This window comes from Pongo abelii, chromosome 6 (assembly GCF_028885655.2).
Source record: "Pongo abelii isolate AG06213 chromosome 6, NHGRI_mPonAbe1-v2.0_pri, whole genome shotgun sequence".
Lineage (NCBI taxonomy): Eukaryota > Metazoa > Chordata > Mammalia > Primates > Hominidae > Pongo > Pongo abelii.
Genome location: NC_071991.2, coordinates 132,568,219 through 132,586,533, shown reverse-complemented (window position 1 = coordinate 132,586,533; position 18,315 = coordinate 132,568,219). Strand labels below are relative to the sequence as shown.

The 18,315-nt window shown below is 47.4% G+C and overlaps 1 protein-coding gene across 2 annotated transcripts in view; it reads left to right on the top strand.

Moving 5' to 3' along the window:
* Window positions 1-529: 529 nt before the first annotated feature.
* Window positions 530-18,315, top strand: part of WDR91 (WD repeat domain 91) — a 29,846-nt gene continuing 12,060 nt past the window's right edge. The window contains exons 1-9 of one of the 2 annotated variants that reach the window (XM_009243243.3): window positions 530-694; window positions 2,325-2,504; window positions 3,083-3,290; window positions 4,881-4,963; window positions 6,033-6,163; window positions 7,664-7,829; window positions 13,942-14,100; window positions 15,748-15,941; window positions 16,996-17,146. In XM_009243243.3, coding sequence (XP_009241518.1) covers window positions 572-694; window positions 2,325-2,504; window positions 3,083-3,290; window positions 4,881-4,963; window positions 6,033-6,163; window positions 7,664-7,829; window positions 13,942-14,100; window positions 15,748-15,941; window positions 16,996-17,146 — 1,395 coding nt within the window. In that variant the 5' untranslated portion in view covers window positions 530-571. 2 annotated transcript variants of the gene reach the window in all.

Sequence of the window (18,315 nt, the reverse complement as noted above, 5' to 3'; positions counted from 1 at the left end):
TAGCGTACATACACTGCTATGAAATTTGCCTATCCTAGCAGTCCATCTTGGTTATCTTGCTGTGTAGCCAAATCGTCTTACTAATGAAAGCAGAGATTTGGGGGAGTTAGTGCTCTCTGAGGACACGCGTGGTTGTGGCTTCACGCAGGTCACTCTGCACCGGGAGCTCTGCGATATAACGCCAACCAACAGGGCACCGCATCCCCTGCCCGCCTCGGGACTACCTGGGATGTTCTTAAGAACCAGTCTTGTTTGACTTGGGTGGCAGCCGCCACTTTCAGCAATCCAGACAAAGCCGCCGCCGGCGCCGCCAGGACCTCCCCTCGCCACTCCTCGGGAGGGTTAAGGGTGACCCGAGCGGGCACGCTGGCTGGGGCTGGCCCAGGGGCGGGGCCTCGGGCGGGGTGCCGGTCGAGGGGCGGGGCCTCAGGCTGGGGCGCCCGGTGCGTGCGGGCTGGTAGGCCTGTCGCGGCGTGACGTGCTCGGCGCCCGCGTCTGGCCCCGCCCCATTCCTCCCAGGCCCCTCCCCTCCGTCCCTCGCCGCGCCACCCCTAAAGACGCTAGTGCTGCGATGGCGGAGGCCGTGGAGCGCACTGACGAGCTGGTCCGGGAGTACCTGCTCTTCCGCGGGTTCACGCACACACTGCGGCAGCTCGACGCCGAGATCAAGGCGGACAAGGAGAAGGGGTTCCGGGTGAGGGGCCGGCGGGAGCGGCGCGGGCAGAGGCGGCCCGAGGGAGCCGGGGAGCGGGCTTCCCCCCAGCACTGCCTCCGGGGCGGGAGCGGCGCTGTCACTCGCGCCGGGGCGCCGGAGACCTCAGCGCGTCCGACCCCAGCTTGACGGATGAGGAACTGAGGCCCTCAGACGGACGGGACCTGCCTGAAGCTGCCCCCCGAGTCAGGAGCATCGCCGAGGCTGGAGCCCCGATGCCCCGGCTCCTGGTCTAGGGTTCGGTCTCCACTCCAGCCTCCTTGGCCAGGATGGCCATGAGGTTTTAGGAGCCGAGGTTAGGTAGATGGTTGCGTTTTGGCAACAGATATTCGTGTTGGCTTCCAGTGGCAGTGGAAGCAAAGAAGTCTGCAGTCCAAAACGTTAGCTGCGTTCAAGTATCTGCGGTGTTTGTTTAAAATGGCCTCGTCAGGGACTCATCGGCAATTTTGCTTCTGCAGTTGTGGAAGACCTCATGGCACATTAGAGAAACCCAGACTTCCCCTGCTCTAAAATGATTTTCCATTGCGAGGTTCTTGGAATGTATATGTGTGTGATTTGTATGTTTGTGTGTACTGACTTCAATGAGAGGCAGTGAGCTAACAGCAAGAGCACTGGAGGGGAGTTAGGAGATCTGGTTTCCTGCCTGGCCAAAGTTAGTGGCTACTTAGTGGCAAAAGCAAATCATTTCACCCCTCTGGGCTTCAGTGGCCTGATCTATAAACTAGGGGCGTTGGATTGGTATTGATATCCAAACCCTTTTCCAGATTCTGTACTCTGCTGTAATTGCTCCTCACAAGAAGGTGACTGCCTTGGCTGACACTCTGAGCAGCTACCACGGCTTCGTGGAACTTTGATGACTTGAAGGAGTCAGTCCATGCACCTCCTCATGATCCTTGGGATATGGGAATTGTGGAGATTGTCTCATACACTCTTCTTCACCCCACCCCCTTTTTAAAAAATGTGAGGTAACTGAAACTACAGTTAAGCAACACTGCCATTTTTTTTTCTTTTTTGAGACAGAGTCTCACTCTGTCGCTTAGGCTGGAGTGCAGTGGCACGATCTCAGCTCACTGCAACCTCTGCCTCCTGGGTTCAAGCGATTCTTCTGCCTCAGCCTCCCGAGTAGCTGGGATTACAGGCGTGCGCCACCACACCCAGCTAATTTTTGTATTTTTAGTAGAGTCAGGGTTTCACCATGTTGGGAAGGCTGGTCTTGAACTCCTGACCTCAGGTGATCCACCCGCCTTGGCCTCCCAAAATGCTGGGATTACAGGCGTGAGCCATGGTGCCTGGCCTGATGACACTTCCAGTGTCATTGATCAAGTAAGTCAGAGGCAGATCCAAGATCTGGAGCCAGATCTCTTAGGTTCTGGGCCAGAGCCCTTTTACACCTGAAATTTCCGTTCTTGCTAGAGGGTCAAACCACTTCTCTAACATCAGAAAATTACTGAAAAACCGTTGCGTTAGTATGTTTTGAAAATTTTATAGATTGCTAACTTACGAATTTTTTTTTTACACCCAGAAGCCATGACAAGAGGAAAAAGGTTTATTCCATGGAGGGGAGAATTCCCTTCTGTCCCTTACCACCTTCTCCATCCATGTTTCTCGCCAGGTGGATAAGATTGTGGACCAGCTGCAGCAGTTAATGCAGGTGTATGATTTGGCTGCCCTTCGGGATTATTGGAGCTACTTGGAGCGTCGGCTCTTCAGCCGCTTGGAGGATATATACAGACCCACAATCCACAAGCTGAAAACCAGCCTGTTTCGCTTTTATCTTGTCTACACAATCCAGGTGCCTGTTGATTCAGGGGTTCTGCTTTCCTTGGTGGAAGGAGCTCTTTGATCCCAAAATAGATTTTCTTCCATTTCCTAGGGAGGACTCTGTATGTGACTATGGGAAAGAGTGCAGCAGTTACAGTGCAATTATTTTTGACTGTTTTCCTTTTTTTTCCTTGTCATCATCTGTAGATCATCTGACTTGTCTTCCCCATTCCTGTTTCCTTTTTTATGTTAAGCATGTAAGCTTAAGCTTAAAACAAAGGTGGTATTTTAAAGAATATAAGTAGCTGGGTTAAAGTTTGAGTAATAAAGATGATAGCTGACCTGGAGGAATGAGTCACTTAGTTATTTGAACATCAGCTAGGGATTAATTTTTAGGATGGGATTTATCATTAGAACTTCAGCTTAAACCAGCTTTGAAATGACAAGTTCCTTGAGAAAAGAGTGATGATTTCCTTTATATTATGGAATTTTATTTTGCCACTTACCTGGCAGGCTGATAGCCAAAGGTTGTCTGCTGTGCAGTGATGAAGTCTTACCTCTGGATTTCTGTCTCTCCTCCCTCCTTGCTACCTCGTTGTGTCTTGGCAGACAAACAGAAATGACAAGGCTCAGGAGTTCTTTGCAAAGCAGGCCACGGAACTGCAGAACCAGGCTGAGTGGAAGGATTGGTTTGTCCTGCCCTTCCTGCCATCCCCGGACACCAACCCCACCTTTGCTACCTACTTTTCTCGACAGTGGGCTGACACCTTCATTGTGTCCCTGCACAACTTCCTGAGCGTCCTGTTTCAGTGCATGCATATCCTTTCAGTTGCCTGGGGCTGAAGGCCCAGCCTGAGGCACCCAGACCTCAGGATCAGTAGCCCGCTGCTCTCCATACAGGCATTTCTTCTACAAAAATGCCCAGGGACCATTTTTATGGGTCACATGAGGGGGCTGGACAAATTGTGGTTGTTTTTGTCAGTAAGCCAGGGAATCATAAATCTTAGTTCTGACACTGTGCTGTTCAAGTATTAGCTGACATGTGTAGGCAGTGACAGTGGCAGCAGTGGGGTGCTAGTACCAGCTTTGTCAGCAGGCACTGGGGTTGGAAGGCAGCTGCTGCTTGGAGAAACCAGGCAGCCTTGAGAGTACCCTCTCTGTGCATGAAACGTGTTCCCAGGGATATACCTTTGCTGGGATTAGGTACAGATGAGAAGACTTCTTGGGTTGGAACTTCCATCTGCATTAGTGTTTGGGTTATTGTCTCTAATAGTAACTTCAGTCTTCCTCAAGTTGCCAGAAAACACAGCAGCTTTAAGAATATATATGCGGGTATTTGAGAGGGGGAATGAATGAGAATGCAGGTAAATAATTTACAGCCTACCAAGTGTACAAGCCAGAGCTCCTGAGGCCATCGTTCATGCTCTCTAGGCTGGAAATTTAGAGGAGGAGAAGGGAGTCTGGCTTGAATGGGGCTGGCTGGTGAGGCACTGATAAACTTGGGTGTTTAGAGGCCCACCCATGGGTGGGTGTTTTGGCCTCTGGGAGGAACACTTTCTGGTGGAGGTGGGAAGGGCACCTTTCCTGCCTTCACCCTTTCTGCGCCCCAGATGAGTGTGAATTCCACCCTTGCCAGAACTGCCTTGTTTCCTCCCTCTTGCTCCCTCTCTTCATCCTGAGGGCTCTCCAGTTAACTTTGTGGGCCCTCCAGTGAAATCGAAACTGTCACTCAAGATCTTTTCAGTGCTCCTCAAACTAGGTTACACACATATGGGCTCCAGTCCTCTTTCCAGTTCTGAGGCCCTGTCTGCTCTGTGCTCCTCCTAACTGAAGCTGCCTGAGGCAGTGGAGAAGGACCAGTATCCCAAGCTATAGACTGTGGTTGTTCTTGGGGTGGCCACACAATCTGCAGAAAGCTTTCTCTTCTCAGTCCAAACCTTTGCCAGGGAGAGGCTCAATCTGGGGAGGCGAAGCCAAGTGACTGGTCTTTTCTGCCTCATTGGCTGTATTATTGCAGAGCCACTGGCCTCCAGGGCTGCTTTTAGCTGAATGTAGTGACCTCACTAAAGCTCAGACTGGCTGTGAAGTCCACTGGATGCTAGCTCTTTGCTGCTGGTATTTGAGAGAAAATGCTTAGGTTTGGATTTATGTCCCCTCTGTGGGCCTGCCAGGCAGATGGTCGTGCATCTATGAATCTGTCCGAATGAAATGAGGCCAGACCTAGAGAAAGTCTTGGAGACAAGACTATAGGGAGTGACTATTTCATTAAGCCCACAAGAGCCCAAGGCACCGCTCCTGTACTCTGTTCTCTGTGTCCCTGTGTCTCATGTGTTTTACTGCTGTGTCAAGGGTTTGGGAAGGACTTTTAAATATTTCATGGGCTGGCTTATTCTTTAACTTCGTGCACCAGTTCCTGTGATCCTGAACTTTGATGCGGAGTGTCAGAGGACTAACCAGGTTCAAGAAGAAAATGAAGTTCTGCGTCAGAAGGTTTGTTCTGAACAGGCTTGCTCCTGAGGAAGTACTTCTGCTTTTTGTGTGTGAAATTAGGTAGTGGCGGTGGAAGACTATATTAATCAGCTTTCCACTGCCACTACCTAATTTCTCAGGTGGAAATGAGTCACCAGAAAGTCAGTATTGGGGATTTGGAGAGTAACAGTCTCTGAAAACCAGAGGCGAGATTCATATTTTAAGTCAGATATATAGCATGAACAATATAGTAACAGTAATTAACTTTTAAGGAGAAAAAGACTATATGCACCCATGCCACCTTATAACTAATCTGTTTTCATGTGTCTGTTTTGTCTTTCCACGTATAGCTATATATGTGTATGTATATATACACATATATATGTAAACTATATGTATATGTATATATGTAAACTATATATATACACACACACATATATATATAGTTTATAACCCAGATATAATTTAGTTGTTCCTACTCAGCTATATGCTTCTCTAGTTTGATAAAACAGTAGAGCCAGGGGACCCACATTTGCCTGTACATGTTGCCTGAGGAACAATTTCTCTTTCCTGAAGTTAAGATCTCCTTAGGTGATATTGTTAGGAAAAGGAAGATTATAGGCTGTTTAGGTTATGGGGTTTAAGATTCTTGGGTTTTGGGGTGTGTGTATATGTAATTTTCTTCAGGCAAAAGGTAAAAAACGCTGTAGTTCGTTAAAAGTTTTTTTTTTTTTTTTCCATTCCAGAATGAGGCTTTGAGAGTTCTAAAGCCTGATTTTGTAGATTCTAAAAAGCAAAGCAGGTTGGGTGGAGCTATTTTTCTCAGTGAATCTAGGAGGAAGCAAGTCAAAGGATTAAAAAGAAAATGGGTTTTGGATTTCTAATAGTTTTTGGTTTTCTCACCTCATTGCTGTCCAGTGACAGCAGTCACTTTTCCCAGTCTGCAGTGAGCAGAGTGAGATGGGCCCCTTGACGCTGAGGCGAGTGGCGCTCAGAACAGTGGGCTTGGATGCAATGTGTCTAGAAATCTTCCTCCGCAGGGGGAAGGTTAGGTGAGATCATTGGCTAACTCAGTCCCACCCCTGTATAGCTTTTTGCATTGCAAGCTGAAATCCACCGACTGAAGAAAGAGGAGCAACAGCCAGAAGAGGAAGAGGCCTTGGTCCAACACAAATTGCCTCCTTATGTCTCCAACATGGACCGCCTGGGGGACTCAGAACTGTGAGTGTGTGTGATGGCCCTTTCCTTTTCTTTGCCCTCTGTGCTCTCAGCCCCACAGTTCCCTCTGATCTTGCCTTGCCTGCAGTCCTCTGTGCCTGCTGAAGGAGAATTGCGGAAGAGCCTCCTGGCACACACTGCTCTTGCTTGAGAGCTTTATTTTTATTTTTAGAGATGGAGTCTCGCTCTGTTGCCCAGGCTAGAGTGCCGTGGCACAATCTTGGCTCAAAGCAACCTCCGCCTCCTGGGTTCAAGAGACTCTCCTGCCTCAGCCTCCCAAGTAGCTGGGATTACAAGTACATGCCACCATGCCTGGCTAATTTTTTTTGTATTTTTAGTAGAGATGGGATTTCATCGTATTGGCCAGGCTAGTCTCAACTCCTGACCTCAAGTGATCCACCTGCCTTGGCCTCCCAAAGTGCTGGGATTACAGGCGTGAGCCACCGCGTCCAGCCTTGCTTCAGAGCTTTATGAGTAAGGTCCCCATGGCCTCAGAAGTCCTCTAGGAGTTCTGAGCCTCCAAGCCTGTGGCTCTGCCTAGAGCTGGGGAACTGCACAGCTCTGCCAGCTCTACATCCAGATATGTGTAGTCGGGATAAATAAAAACACAACCACTGTGGTAAAGTCTTGGGAAGGTTTTGTGCATTGGAAGGAGCATCTCATGTATGGAAAGATTGGTAACCACAGGTTGGATGCATTCCTCAGTAGAAGCGTGCACCTCTCTGACTGTTTAAAGAGGAAGGCAGATTAGAGAGAGGTATTTGACCTTCAGAAACAGCCAGTTAAAGCAGAAGCCCCAGCTGGTGATAATAATAGTAGTGGTTGAAGAAACAGAGGTACACACAGGTGAGGAAGATAGTGATTGGTGAGTCACGACGCAAACCCAGGCAGCCGGATTCCAGACCTCCACATAGCCAAGTATTGCACCAGATGAAATAGCTCTAGTGGTGGAGCCAGTTCTTTCTGATGGAAATAAAATGCGAGTCAAATACGTAATTTAATTTTTTTTTAGTAGCTATGTTAAAAAAAAAAAAAAGATGAAGTTAATTTTAGTGATATATTTTATTTGGCCTAGTATATTCAAAACATCATTTCAATATGTAATGAATATAAACAAAATGTTAATGAGCTATTTTATTCTTCTTTTCATGCCAAGTCTTTGAATTCCAGTGTCAATTTTACATCTCTAGCACATCTTGATTTGGACTAACCACATTTCATTTGCTCAGTAGCACACGTGACCAGTGGCTATCGAACAAGACAGCTCTGAGTTTACTGTGACCCTCAAAGAACAGCCGCAGACTTCACCCTTGTAACAGATAAGCTGCTGGCTCCCTTTGTGCAAAAAAATGATACCAAGGATAATACCACCTTAAAGCCCAGGCTCCTGGACCTGACCCAGGCCTGGTCACTTAACGTCATCCATAGCCCGGGAGGTCTATGTTCTTGGTTTTTCCACATCCTGTTTCAGCCCTCTGACCCTTTGGTGTGTTTGCTGACCAGTGCCATGGTGTGCAGCCAAAGGAATGCCTCCCTCTCCCAGTCACCTCGTGTGGGCTTCCTGTCCTCGCTGCTGCCTCAGAGTAAGAAGAGCCCCTCAAGGTTGTCACCTGCTCAGGGCCCTCCTCAAGCTCAGAGCTCGGCCAAGAAAGAGTCCTTCGGTGGTCAGGTAAGCACAAGTCCTGCCTCTCTGACTCTGGCCAAGAAGGCCCTGACAGCTGCCTGTGCTTCCAGACCTCCTGGTCAAGTGTAGACTTGTTTGCCCTCCCTTTAGGACTGATTTCTTGGGCATGTTGATGAGATTCTAAATTGACATCTCATTCCCTTTCTTCCCCCTTCTCTGCCTTTCCTCTCAGAAAGTGATGGTTCTGCAGGATGAGAATCTAGATTAGACTGTAGCAGAGGAATTGAGAGGAGAAGGAGGAAAATCCACCGAATGCATTCTGGCTCCCTGCTCCATCTTCACCTCTGGCTAGACTGCAGGCACTGTGGTGTTTGAGATGCTAGGTAGATGCTTGTGCACTGATCAAGGCAATGCCAGACCTCACACCCAGGTCTCTTGACCCAAGGGGCTGCCTTCCCCTGCTTGCACTCCTGTGCCAGTTCTCTGAAGTCTGTGATGCTTTCTGGTTGAAGTAGTAGATAGCTGATGACAGGAAGTAGGCTTTGAAGACTCTCCCCTCTTTTCTCATAAATTTCCTATGAACTCATGAGGGCTTATGGCTGTTTTGGTGGCTCAAGTGTGAGTTCAGGCAATTAGAATTTTGGATTTTTGGTGATATAAAAATAGTGTTTGGCTAAAGACTAAATCAAGAATTACCTCTGAATCCATGCATTTTGCCTACAAGTTGGTATTTGCTGATTCTGCAAAGGATTTTCACTATTTCTCACTTTTATGGAAGACTGCAAGCGGATTTTTTTTGATGTCAGCTTATATCCAAAACAGCCAAGGGTCCCACTGACTAGTTTAACTAGCAGACATTGTCAGAATTCATTGCTTTCAGAAATGCCTGCAGACTGTTTAATGCTTGCGTAGGGACACTTTGAGTGTATTATTAGTTACAGATAAAATAAATAGTCATAGTCTGTGGCTTTTTCTCCTACCAGCCTCGGTGTGAGACCAGTTGCAAGTGACACAGCAGTTTGGGGCTGCTCGCTGTACCCAGGGAGGTAGGGGTCTGCCTCAGGCTGCCACTGGAATACAGCACTTGGGCTGAGTATTGTTGAACTGGAGACACTGAGCAGGACCCTGGATCAGAAAGAGCATGGGCTTTGGGGCCAGGCAACTTAACTTTCAGCTCTGGCTCCTCGTTTGTCATTGGTGCTCAGATTGCGTAAACTCACCCCAGTTTGCTTGGGATGATAATAATAGTATTTACTCCCCAGGGAAGGATGAATTGAGCTGCTAGAAGAAGAGTGCTTGACAGAGGGTCAGCACTCAGTAAATGTTGGTAGTAGAAGTTGTATTCCTGCAGGCCCTGGCCCACGTGGGTACCTGAATTAGTTCTGAGACCTAAAGTACCGTTAATGCAAACAAACACTATAATTTTAGCAGCCATGAGGGTTCAGGCAGTTAAAACTCAATCATGGTTACTCCTATGAATATTTTTCTGAAATTTAAATCTTAAAGTTAGAATTCCAGTTCTGTGGAGTGTGGCCGAGTAAGTTGTACTGCTTGCTTTCTGGATCTCTCACTGTGCGACATTTTATAAGTTTAATAGGTGATGTGTGGAATGTTAAGTCCTTTGAAATGAGCTTGAAATTATGAAATTCAATTTCATTAACTTGAAAGAAAAAATAGAGACAGCTTCTGTGCGAGTAAGCTGTGGCCATACTCTATGTGGTTAGGAACTGTGTGTCACATGGTGAGGTTGAAATGAGATTGGAAATTATTTCTGCAGTTTACAGCCAAGCAATGGGGATAAGAATGTGTGATTTGCAGTAAAACGTGCCTTACCTTTCCTCTAAAATATAATGGAACAAAGATTGGGTCACTGTGTGGTATGTTAACAGAGCAGTTTGTAGTTCCTCAGTGAAGATGAAAGATATCTCTAATCTAAAAAACCCAATAGTCAGGTCACTTGTTTTTTATTAATGGTAGATGATTTAGATTCAGCATTAATGTTTCACTTCTAAAAATAACTAGTAGATTTGAGGTTCAAGAAAATCACAGAATTTTAGAGTTAGAGGGAAGCTCGAAGGTCATCTGGCCCACCTCCTGCTGAGTATAGGAATACAGTGTCTGGATTGATTGCCTCCTAAGATGCAGAGCTCACTGCTTGTCAAAGTGAGAATATATGCATGTTACAAAGCTATTAGAAGAAACTTCTTTATGACTTTTCCTCATGGATCTTAGCTTAGCCCTCTGGAGCTACATAGAATAATAAGGCTTATTGTACAGAGTGACTCTTCCTATCTTTTCCATGCTAAGCACTCTTGTTCACCCTCCCTCCAACCCCCACCTCAACTGTTTGTCCCTATGGCATGATTCCCCTCACATCCTGGGCCCCCTGCTCTGGAGGACATTCTAATGTTTCAATCCCGCTATTACAATTAATGCCCAAATTTCAGTGCACAATTCCAGATGCTCTCTCACAGATTAAATGCAGGGCATGGAAAGATCACTTCCTGCCATTTTCATAATATACTGCTTTAAACTCAGTATACAATGACATTGGTTTTTAAATAAGCCACATTGCTTTGTAAGTGCATATTAAGCATGTCGTCTTTTTTCCTTACTGCTACCACACCAGAGCCCTTCTTTCTTTTTTACTGTTAAAGAATAAGCACACACAAAAAATAGGCTGTATTTTATTGTTAAATTAGCAATATGTAAAAATGATTAGACTTTCCTATCTTAAATATAATTTATAGAAAGCATTGTAAATTTTGCTCACATCAGCACTTTGCCTCCTTGTAATTGGTTGCTGTACCTGTTGTCATTATTACTGAAATGTTCATAGCATTATTCTTGTAAAATAGATGGCAAAATAGATGCAAAATAGATTGCTTTTATATTGAAAGCCTGGCAAATACTCTCCAGGCTTTCAATATGAATCTGGAGGCAATTTTTTTTTTTTTTTTTTTTTAGTGGAAATAACTGCAAAACCACACTTCCCAAGCCCTTCTAGGATCTCTAATTACAATAGCCAGGGAGGGCACATCGATAGCAGGCTTGCCTGGGCTGCTGCTTGGCTCACACAGCCTGTAGTTTGTACTCCATCCTTCCCGCCAGCAATAATTCTGCTCCTTTCACACCCACTTGGTGAGCCATGGAAATTACCTCATTATAGAGATAACCTTTAATCAGCTGTAATGTAAGGCAAGCAAAGCATCCACAAACTTCTGTGCTTGTGACTCTTATTAGTGTCAAATTACCTCCCAGTTACTGAGAAGTAAGTGGTCACAACCGCTGCCCTGAAGGTTTTCCCCAAGGATCTTGGCAATAGGAGAAAGCCTGTCGTTCATTCTGGGATTTCTGTGTTATGAGGGCCTATTTTCTGGGTAGCTTTGTTTAGCTTCAGGTGAGACCAAATTACTGGAACTTGTTTCGTGCTCCATTTGGATGGCTGCCATCCTGGTAAGCTCTGTGAGGCTCTGGAATCCCTCCTGACCTACTCAGTCCACCGGAAATTAATGGGTATCAACTTATGTCTGTCTCCAGAGTGAGAAGGTCAAATGATAAGACAGAGGTTACCGTGTCTCTCCTGAACTGTAGGAGTCAGGTAGATTATGATAGAATATACTTTAGACTATTGGGATATTCTGTTATTTGAAGCCAGCAGTTAAAGACTATTATGAGGGTTGCACTTAAAATGAAATAAAACTTTCAATGAACAGTTATTTCATCTGTCCATCAGTCCATACATTTGTTACCTAGCCAGTCATGAATGAGTGCCCAGCTTATGCGAGGCATGGTGCTGGGTGCTAAGGTTACAAAGATGTGTAAGGTAGGGTCACAGTAGAAGACGCTTCCAGAAGGGTGCGAGCTTCTCTGTGTGCAAGTGTCATCGTCTAGAGAGTACACAGTTCTGCCGACATCTTTCACTCTCTCCAGCTCTTTACCCATACACAAGTGCTTGGCCAGAGTTTTATGGATTTGTTTGAAGGTAATTACTTACATAGCATTGTGACTTTATCCCTTTTTCCTTTGTTTTTATTTTTTAGCTTTTTATTTCTAAAAAATTAACAGTTGCCAGTAAGCATTCACTTGTTAGGTACATTTGTGGCTAGACACAAATTGGCCTTCACTTACTTATTAAAAAGTTTTGTGGACAACCACATTCACCAGCTTTTAATATATTATTATCTTTTGTTACTCTTATTCAGTGATTAACATAGATTTAAGGAGAAAGGAGAACCTATCCTCTTCTTTAAGCAAAATCTGATAGGTCATGCTTAGGTCCATCACTGTCTTGGCATAAACTGCCCTGTCATTGTAAAGGCAGTTCTTCTCTGTACCAGATGCCTTCCTTGCTATCCTGACTTGTGAGGGAAGTATTACCTTTGTACTTCTCAGTGTTTTATTGTTTGCTCCTGCTGGGGAAGTGTTACAAGTGGCTTTCAAATAAGCCAGAGGAATTCGAAGCCTCCTCCTTGCATCAATATTCACCAATTGAATTGAACACTCTTTACTGTTGCTGAAAAAGGAAAAGACACCATTATCCAGTGGAGGGGCTGAATAAGGCAGGAAGGGGCGCATAAAGTGCCTGTCTCCCTCTGTAATGGTTCCCACCTTTGCTTCCAAGGCAGAATCCACCTGTGACCCATGTAGAGCACGGCATATATGCAGCAGCACAAAATGTGGAAGCGGCACCTCCTGGACTGTGATGTGGCTGCTCAGTGTTTGCATTTTCAGTGATTTCTTCTTATGGGGGTTTCAGAGCCTTGTCTTGAAACAGGACACGACGCAACTGCCTACCACCTCCCCAGATCTTAGCCTTGACAGCCAACTCCAACAGGCCACCTCCCCACTCCATCTCTCTGAAACTCTGAGGAGTGGACATTACCTCTCCGTGGCTTTTGTCCTCCCAGGACCCATACACAATTGTTATTGACACAGTTCTAATACTTGGAATTAAATGTGTCTGTGGCTGATTGAGACAGGTTTACCATCCTTTCTTTGTTCACGGAAGTACTTGAAGTTTATAAACAGGCCAAAAATAGTAAATACCCTGCAGGTTAGTCATGGTTTGGTTCCAGGTAAGCTAATAGTCCTTTAAAATTTTCTTTCTTAACTGTTCACATGGCTGCAGGATTCCAAGGAATCCATGTTAATCATTTTAAATTGTTTACTGTTGACATAAAAAATAACAAATAGAAGAACTGGAAAGCAGCAGGTAGACTTTGGTTGAGTTTCTTCTCTTCACTTAGGGCTTGTGTAGAAATGGTTTCTTGAGAAGACTGGTCTCAAACCTGAGTAGCTGTTTGCATTCATATCTCTTAGATATGAATGAGGGTGAGGGTGTTTGACCATCACAATTTGTGGGTAAAAAGCTGGAAAAAGAGAACCCTGCCCAGCAATCTGGAAAGATGCGGGGGTGGCAGCTCCTTTTAAGAGTTTCTAGATTAAGAATGGAGACTTCTCTCTATACGGGTGGGGTGGGGATGGTCAAATTCATCCCCTCTTGCTATAACTTAGCTGACCCTATCACGGTTGTTATGAAAAGGAGCCAGAAAATACCAGTTTATTTCCTGTCCGATTTATCTTTCTTAGCATTCCTTGGGTTTTCAACAATTTCTGTTAAAAATTTCTGGTTTTCTGGTAATCATTTTCAAACACCTCAGTATTTGTTAATATTAGCTGGTTTAGTCCACACTTGGCCCAAAACAAGAGAGGGTACTGTGTTCCTTTTCCCTCCAGAGGTGATTGCTTGTCGCATAAATAATTTTTAGATTGCCCAAACATATTGTTGCTTGTAAATGTGTATAACACCAAGCGTAGGCCCAGGCCTGCCTTAGTCATCACTTAGTAAGTGCTGGCTCCTTCCCCTCAACTAGACTAAATTGTTCCGATTAGATCAAGATGACATCTCCCTCCAGATGAGAGATACCGCAGGATGAGGATTGCAGGTGACCTGTCCTCTTAATGGGTAGAGGACAGAAAGGAGGAGGTCATAGCAGGGGCTGTCTATGACCTCACCTACATAGCTGAGCCAACACCATTTTAACCACCTGCCCCCGACCCACCACGCCCCCGCCCAGGGCTGACCACTCCTGGCATGCTTATCATGGCCTAGGCAGATGGGAAGAGACTTCACAACCAGCTTCTTTTCCTCTAGGGCACCAAGGGAAAGGACCCGACGTCCGGAGCCAAGGATGGGAAGGGCCTCCTCAGCGGGCTGGCCACTGGGGAGTCCGGTTGGTCACAGCACCGGCAGCGGCGCCTGCAGGACCATGGCAAGGAAAGGAAGGAGCTTTTCTCCACAACCACTTCCCAGGTATGGGGTTGTCCTGAACACCCCTGAGGACACTCATGCAGCTACTGAGGAGCACTGTGGAGGGCCTTCTCTTCTCTCTCTTCTGAGTTCTGCTGCTGTGCAGAGTGTGCTTTTGCCTAATTGGTTTCAATGGCTTGTATTTTGGTTATTTGGGTTCATCATTTGCCTGGCTCTTCTGTGGTCCATTTCTCCCATGCAGCATTTCCCTAAGTAGGGGCCAGAAAATGCAGGCCTCTGGAAGTGCTCTCAGAAGATGACTTCTGTGGTTAAGCTGGCTTGGGAACCTTTGCATACTCATCCTTCCCTTAGGTTAATTGTGCTAAGCAGCCTGTCGTGGGCTCCTGGAGACCTGGTTCCCTCGGTTTCACCCAGTCACCCAGACTTGCTTGGTCACAGGATTCCTTTCTCCTGTGCTGCCTGAGGCCCAGCTGCCTGTATTGCTGCACTGAGGGCCATGTGCCCACACAATGGGGGGCTGTGGCCCAGGCCCTTCTGTACTGAGCCCTGGGCTCTGGGGACTCCCCTCACTGGCCAGTGTGGGCCACAGCCTGCTCTTTGTGGCATTACAGCTGCTTCTGTTTCTGCCAGATACTCCCAACTGATGGCAAAGTCTAAGGTATTTACTGGTTCTCTTGCCCAAGTCACCATCTTGACCATTTATCTCATAATTGGGGCTATTTGCCTGTTTTAAAGGTATTTCCTCATTAACAGCCTGGTACTGTGGTGACAACAGACCCCTAAGGCTCAGATCATAAGTTCTGGCATTTCAGGATTCAAGATGCACTTGGGGGCCAGCCACAGCCCCATAATGTCTGAAGTTCCTCTGTTATTTTATTGTTGAACTCCTCCTCCTGCCTCTCTGAGGAAGCACTTGCAGGAGCATCTGGACCCCAGGGCTAGTAGAGAGTGCCCTGGCCGATGCCCCCAGCCTGGATTGTGTCTAGGTGAGCACCAGATGGTAGCCAACACCTGCTGTCCCAGGGACGTAGAGATGGGGCAGCCTTGGACCCTCAGTGGCCCTTGGGTCTCTGTCTTTCTTCCTGGCCAGTTGTGTCTGTTTCTTAGTTTCTCAGTGCCCACCTCCCAGGAGGGCTGGTGGGCGTAGGGGTGCACTGGAAAGGGGCTGGGCTTACCTCTCACCCACCCAGCTTCACATCCAATTTCTCCCCCTTGCCAGCCATATGACTTTGGGCGAGGGATTTGGCTTCTCTTTCAGTCTTTTAGTTTCCACAGCTGTAAAATGGGGAAAATAATAGCATCTCATTGTTTGAGGAGGACTAAATGAGAGAAATCTGTAAAATACTCAGCGCGGTGTGTGGCCTGCACCACGCATCCTCCGCCTGGCCTGTTAAGGCAGATTTGTGTCCTGGGTCCCATCCGCTGTGTCACAGAGAGGCCACAGCCCCCTCTCCTTCAGCAGGGCCTGTGTGGAGCGAAGTCTCCAGGAAGGGGCTGTCAGGGGGGCAGGCCCTGCACTCTCCTAGGGTGAGCTGAGCACCACCCTCGCAGGTCAGAGCTCTCCTCTCCACTCTGTAATTACCGAGAGCCCCGCAAAATGCTGCAGCCTAGGCCTAGACCCCCTGCGGTGTATGCCCTGATGTGGGGGACCCTTTCCTGGCTGACTTGTCCCCACCCTGCTTGTGACAGTGTGCAGAGAAGAAACCAGAAGCCAGTGGCCCAGAGGCTGAGCCCTGCCCAGAGCTCCACACGGAGCCAGTGGAGCCACTGACTCGGACATCCTCGGCAGGCCCTGAGGGTGGAGGAGTCCGCCCCGAGCAGCCCTTTATTGTGCTGGGACAGGAGGAGTATGGGGAACACCACTCGTCCATCATGCACTGCAGGTGGGTTGGGCCTGGGGCCAAGGAAACCCTGGGAAGCTCAGATTTTCAGGCAGTACACGTGGAGGTGTGGCCAGCAGGAGATGGCAGAGAATGGGGGCTTGGACAAGGGCCACAGCCATGGCAGTAGAGTCATGGGAATCGGTTGGAGCTGCCAGTGGACTGGTCAGCCTGTCTGCCCTTTTTTTCCTTTTTGAGACAGAGTCTTGCTCTGTCACCTAGGCTGGAGTGCAATGGCACGATCTTGGCTCACTGCAACCTTGCCCTCCCAGGCTCAAGCGATTGTCGTGCCTCAGCCTCCAAAGTAGCTGGAATTACAGATGCCTGCCACCACACCCATCTAATTTTTATATTTGTAGTAGAGACGGGGTTTCAGCATATTGGCCAGGCTGGTCTTGAACTCCTGGCTTCAAGTGATCTGCCCATCTCAGCCTCCCAAAATGCCGGGATTACAGGCATAAGCCACTGCACTGGGCCTCTCTGCCCTCTCTAATTGTGTTTCTCTCAGTTTTAGGAACAAGTTACCCTTTATTTTAGCCCCCCAAACTCACTCAATTTTAATTTGCTTTATGTTGGTACTTTTAGGTAAATACCTGATTTGTAATTTACCATTTGTAAGTTTGTACTTAAGCACAGTATAAACCTTTCAAGAACAAACCTTGGTGGGGCATAATTTTCAGCTGTAGACGGGTTTCTTGTTTTGACAGCCCTGATGGCTCCTGGGGCCCTTGGGCTGTTCTGGAGTGTGAGTCGGAGGCTCTAAATCTCCAGAGACTGCAAGTGGCCTCAGGGCAGGGCCCTGCAACTCTTGCTCACGGCTCTTTGCCCAGAGTTGACCAAAAGCTCTGCACGTGGTTGGCACTTAATAAGTATTTCTTAGACAAATGAATGAATAAATATTTCTAGAAATAGTCTATACCAGTCCTTTGAATGTAGACCTCTAGGGATTGTTTTTTTAAAACAGTAAGGAAGTCAGGAAAGTGATCATCTTGGCATTAGCAGAAGAGGATGGGGACTGAGAGGCCAGCTGACAGGCCTCCCTTTTCTCTCATCTCAGAGTGGATTGCTCTGGGAGGAGAGTCGCCAGCTTAGACGTAGATGGGGTCATCAAAGTGTGGTCCTTCAACCCCATCATGCAGACCAAAGCGTCCTCCATTTCCAAATCTCCGCTGCTATCTTTGGAATGGGCCACCAAACGGGACAGACTGGTGAGTAATGGTGGCCTGTGGGGCCCGCTCTGCTGGCTCAGTGGAGGAATTCCCCAGGGTTCTCCACTGGCTGAGTCAAGACAGCCAAGCCAGTTCCCTTCCCTTCCCTCCATTTTTGGGGATTCAGGGACACACATCCAGGACTGGCCCAGAAGGCTCCTGTTGTGGGAAGACAGGGAGGTTACCAAATTGACAGATTGAAATGAGCTGCAGGGGGCCTGGAACACACGGCTTCTTCCTGTCTGTGGTGGTCTGCCCCGGGGACCACCTGCCTGACTGCTGTCCCTCCAAACAGCTGTGTTTCCAGCTGCAGTTTCAGTGGGCGTCCTCCCGTGCCAGGCCCCACGGGAAGTGGCTTCCGCTGGTGAGGGGCTGGTGTTCTATTTTGTGGTTCCCATGGGTCTTATTGTCCCCAGGAATAGTACAGTGTTCTTCCCTCTGGATTTTATATTTGAGATAGGACTTGTAGTTAAGGAGGTAAAATTGCCTTCCTGTTTTTTCTTTTACTTCATTTGTGGGGATCATACCACATAGCCCAAGATGCAAACCCTGTTTTTCTATAATTTTTGGCAGCTGAAGGGATTATCCCCATGGATGAGGACCTCAGGGTTTGCCCTGTGCCAGCGCCAGTTTGCCAAGTGAATGCCGAGGTCACACTCTACCTAATATTCCTGGGAGACACCCTCAGACCTGGGCTGCTTCTGGCACTTTCCTCTGGCACTATTATTATCTTTGAAGCTTTTCACCAAATAAGTCACAAGTTCCTGAAGGCAAGGATAACCCCTTTTATTTTTTTTCTGGAGGTCTTTACAGACCCAGAGCCAGAGCGGTCCCCTGAAAGGGCAAATGGGAGTCACCCAGGCCCCGTGGCAGCCGAAGCCAGTACGCTGGAAGGGGTGCTGGGCAGACCAGGAGTGGGAAGGAAGGGTTCCAACAGCTGGGGTTTCAAACTGAAGAAAGGGAGGATCAGAGGGCCTCATTCACCAGCCAGAACATTTCCAGATGTGTCCAAGGTGACACGTCTCTCCCATTCCACAGATACTTTTTGTGGTTTTGCTTAGAAGTTCAAGGTCAGCTCTCATGTCTTTGTTTAATTTTAAAGTGAGGCTCATTGTAGCCAGATTTCCCCTGAACTGCCTGGATGAATAGAGGAGGGGCCTCACCCCCGC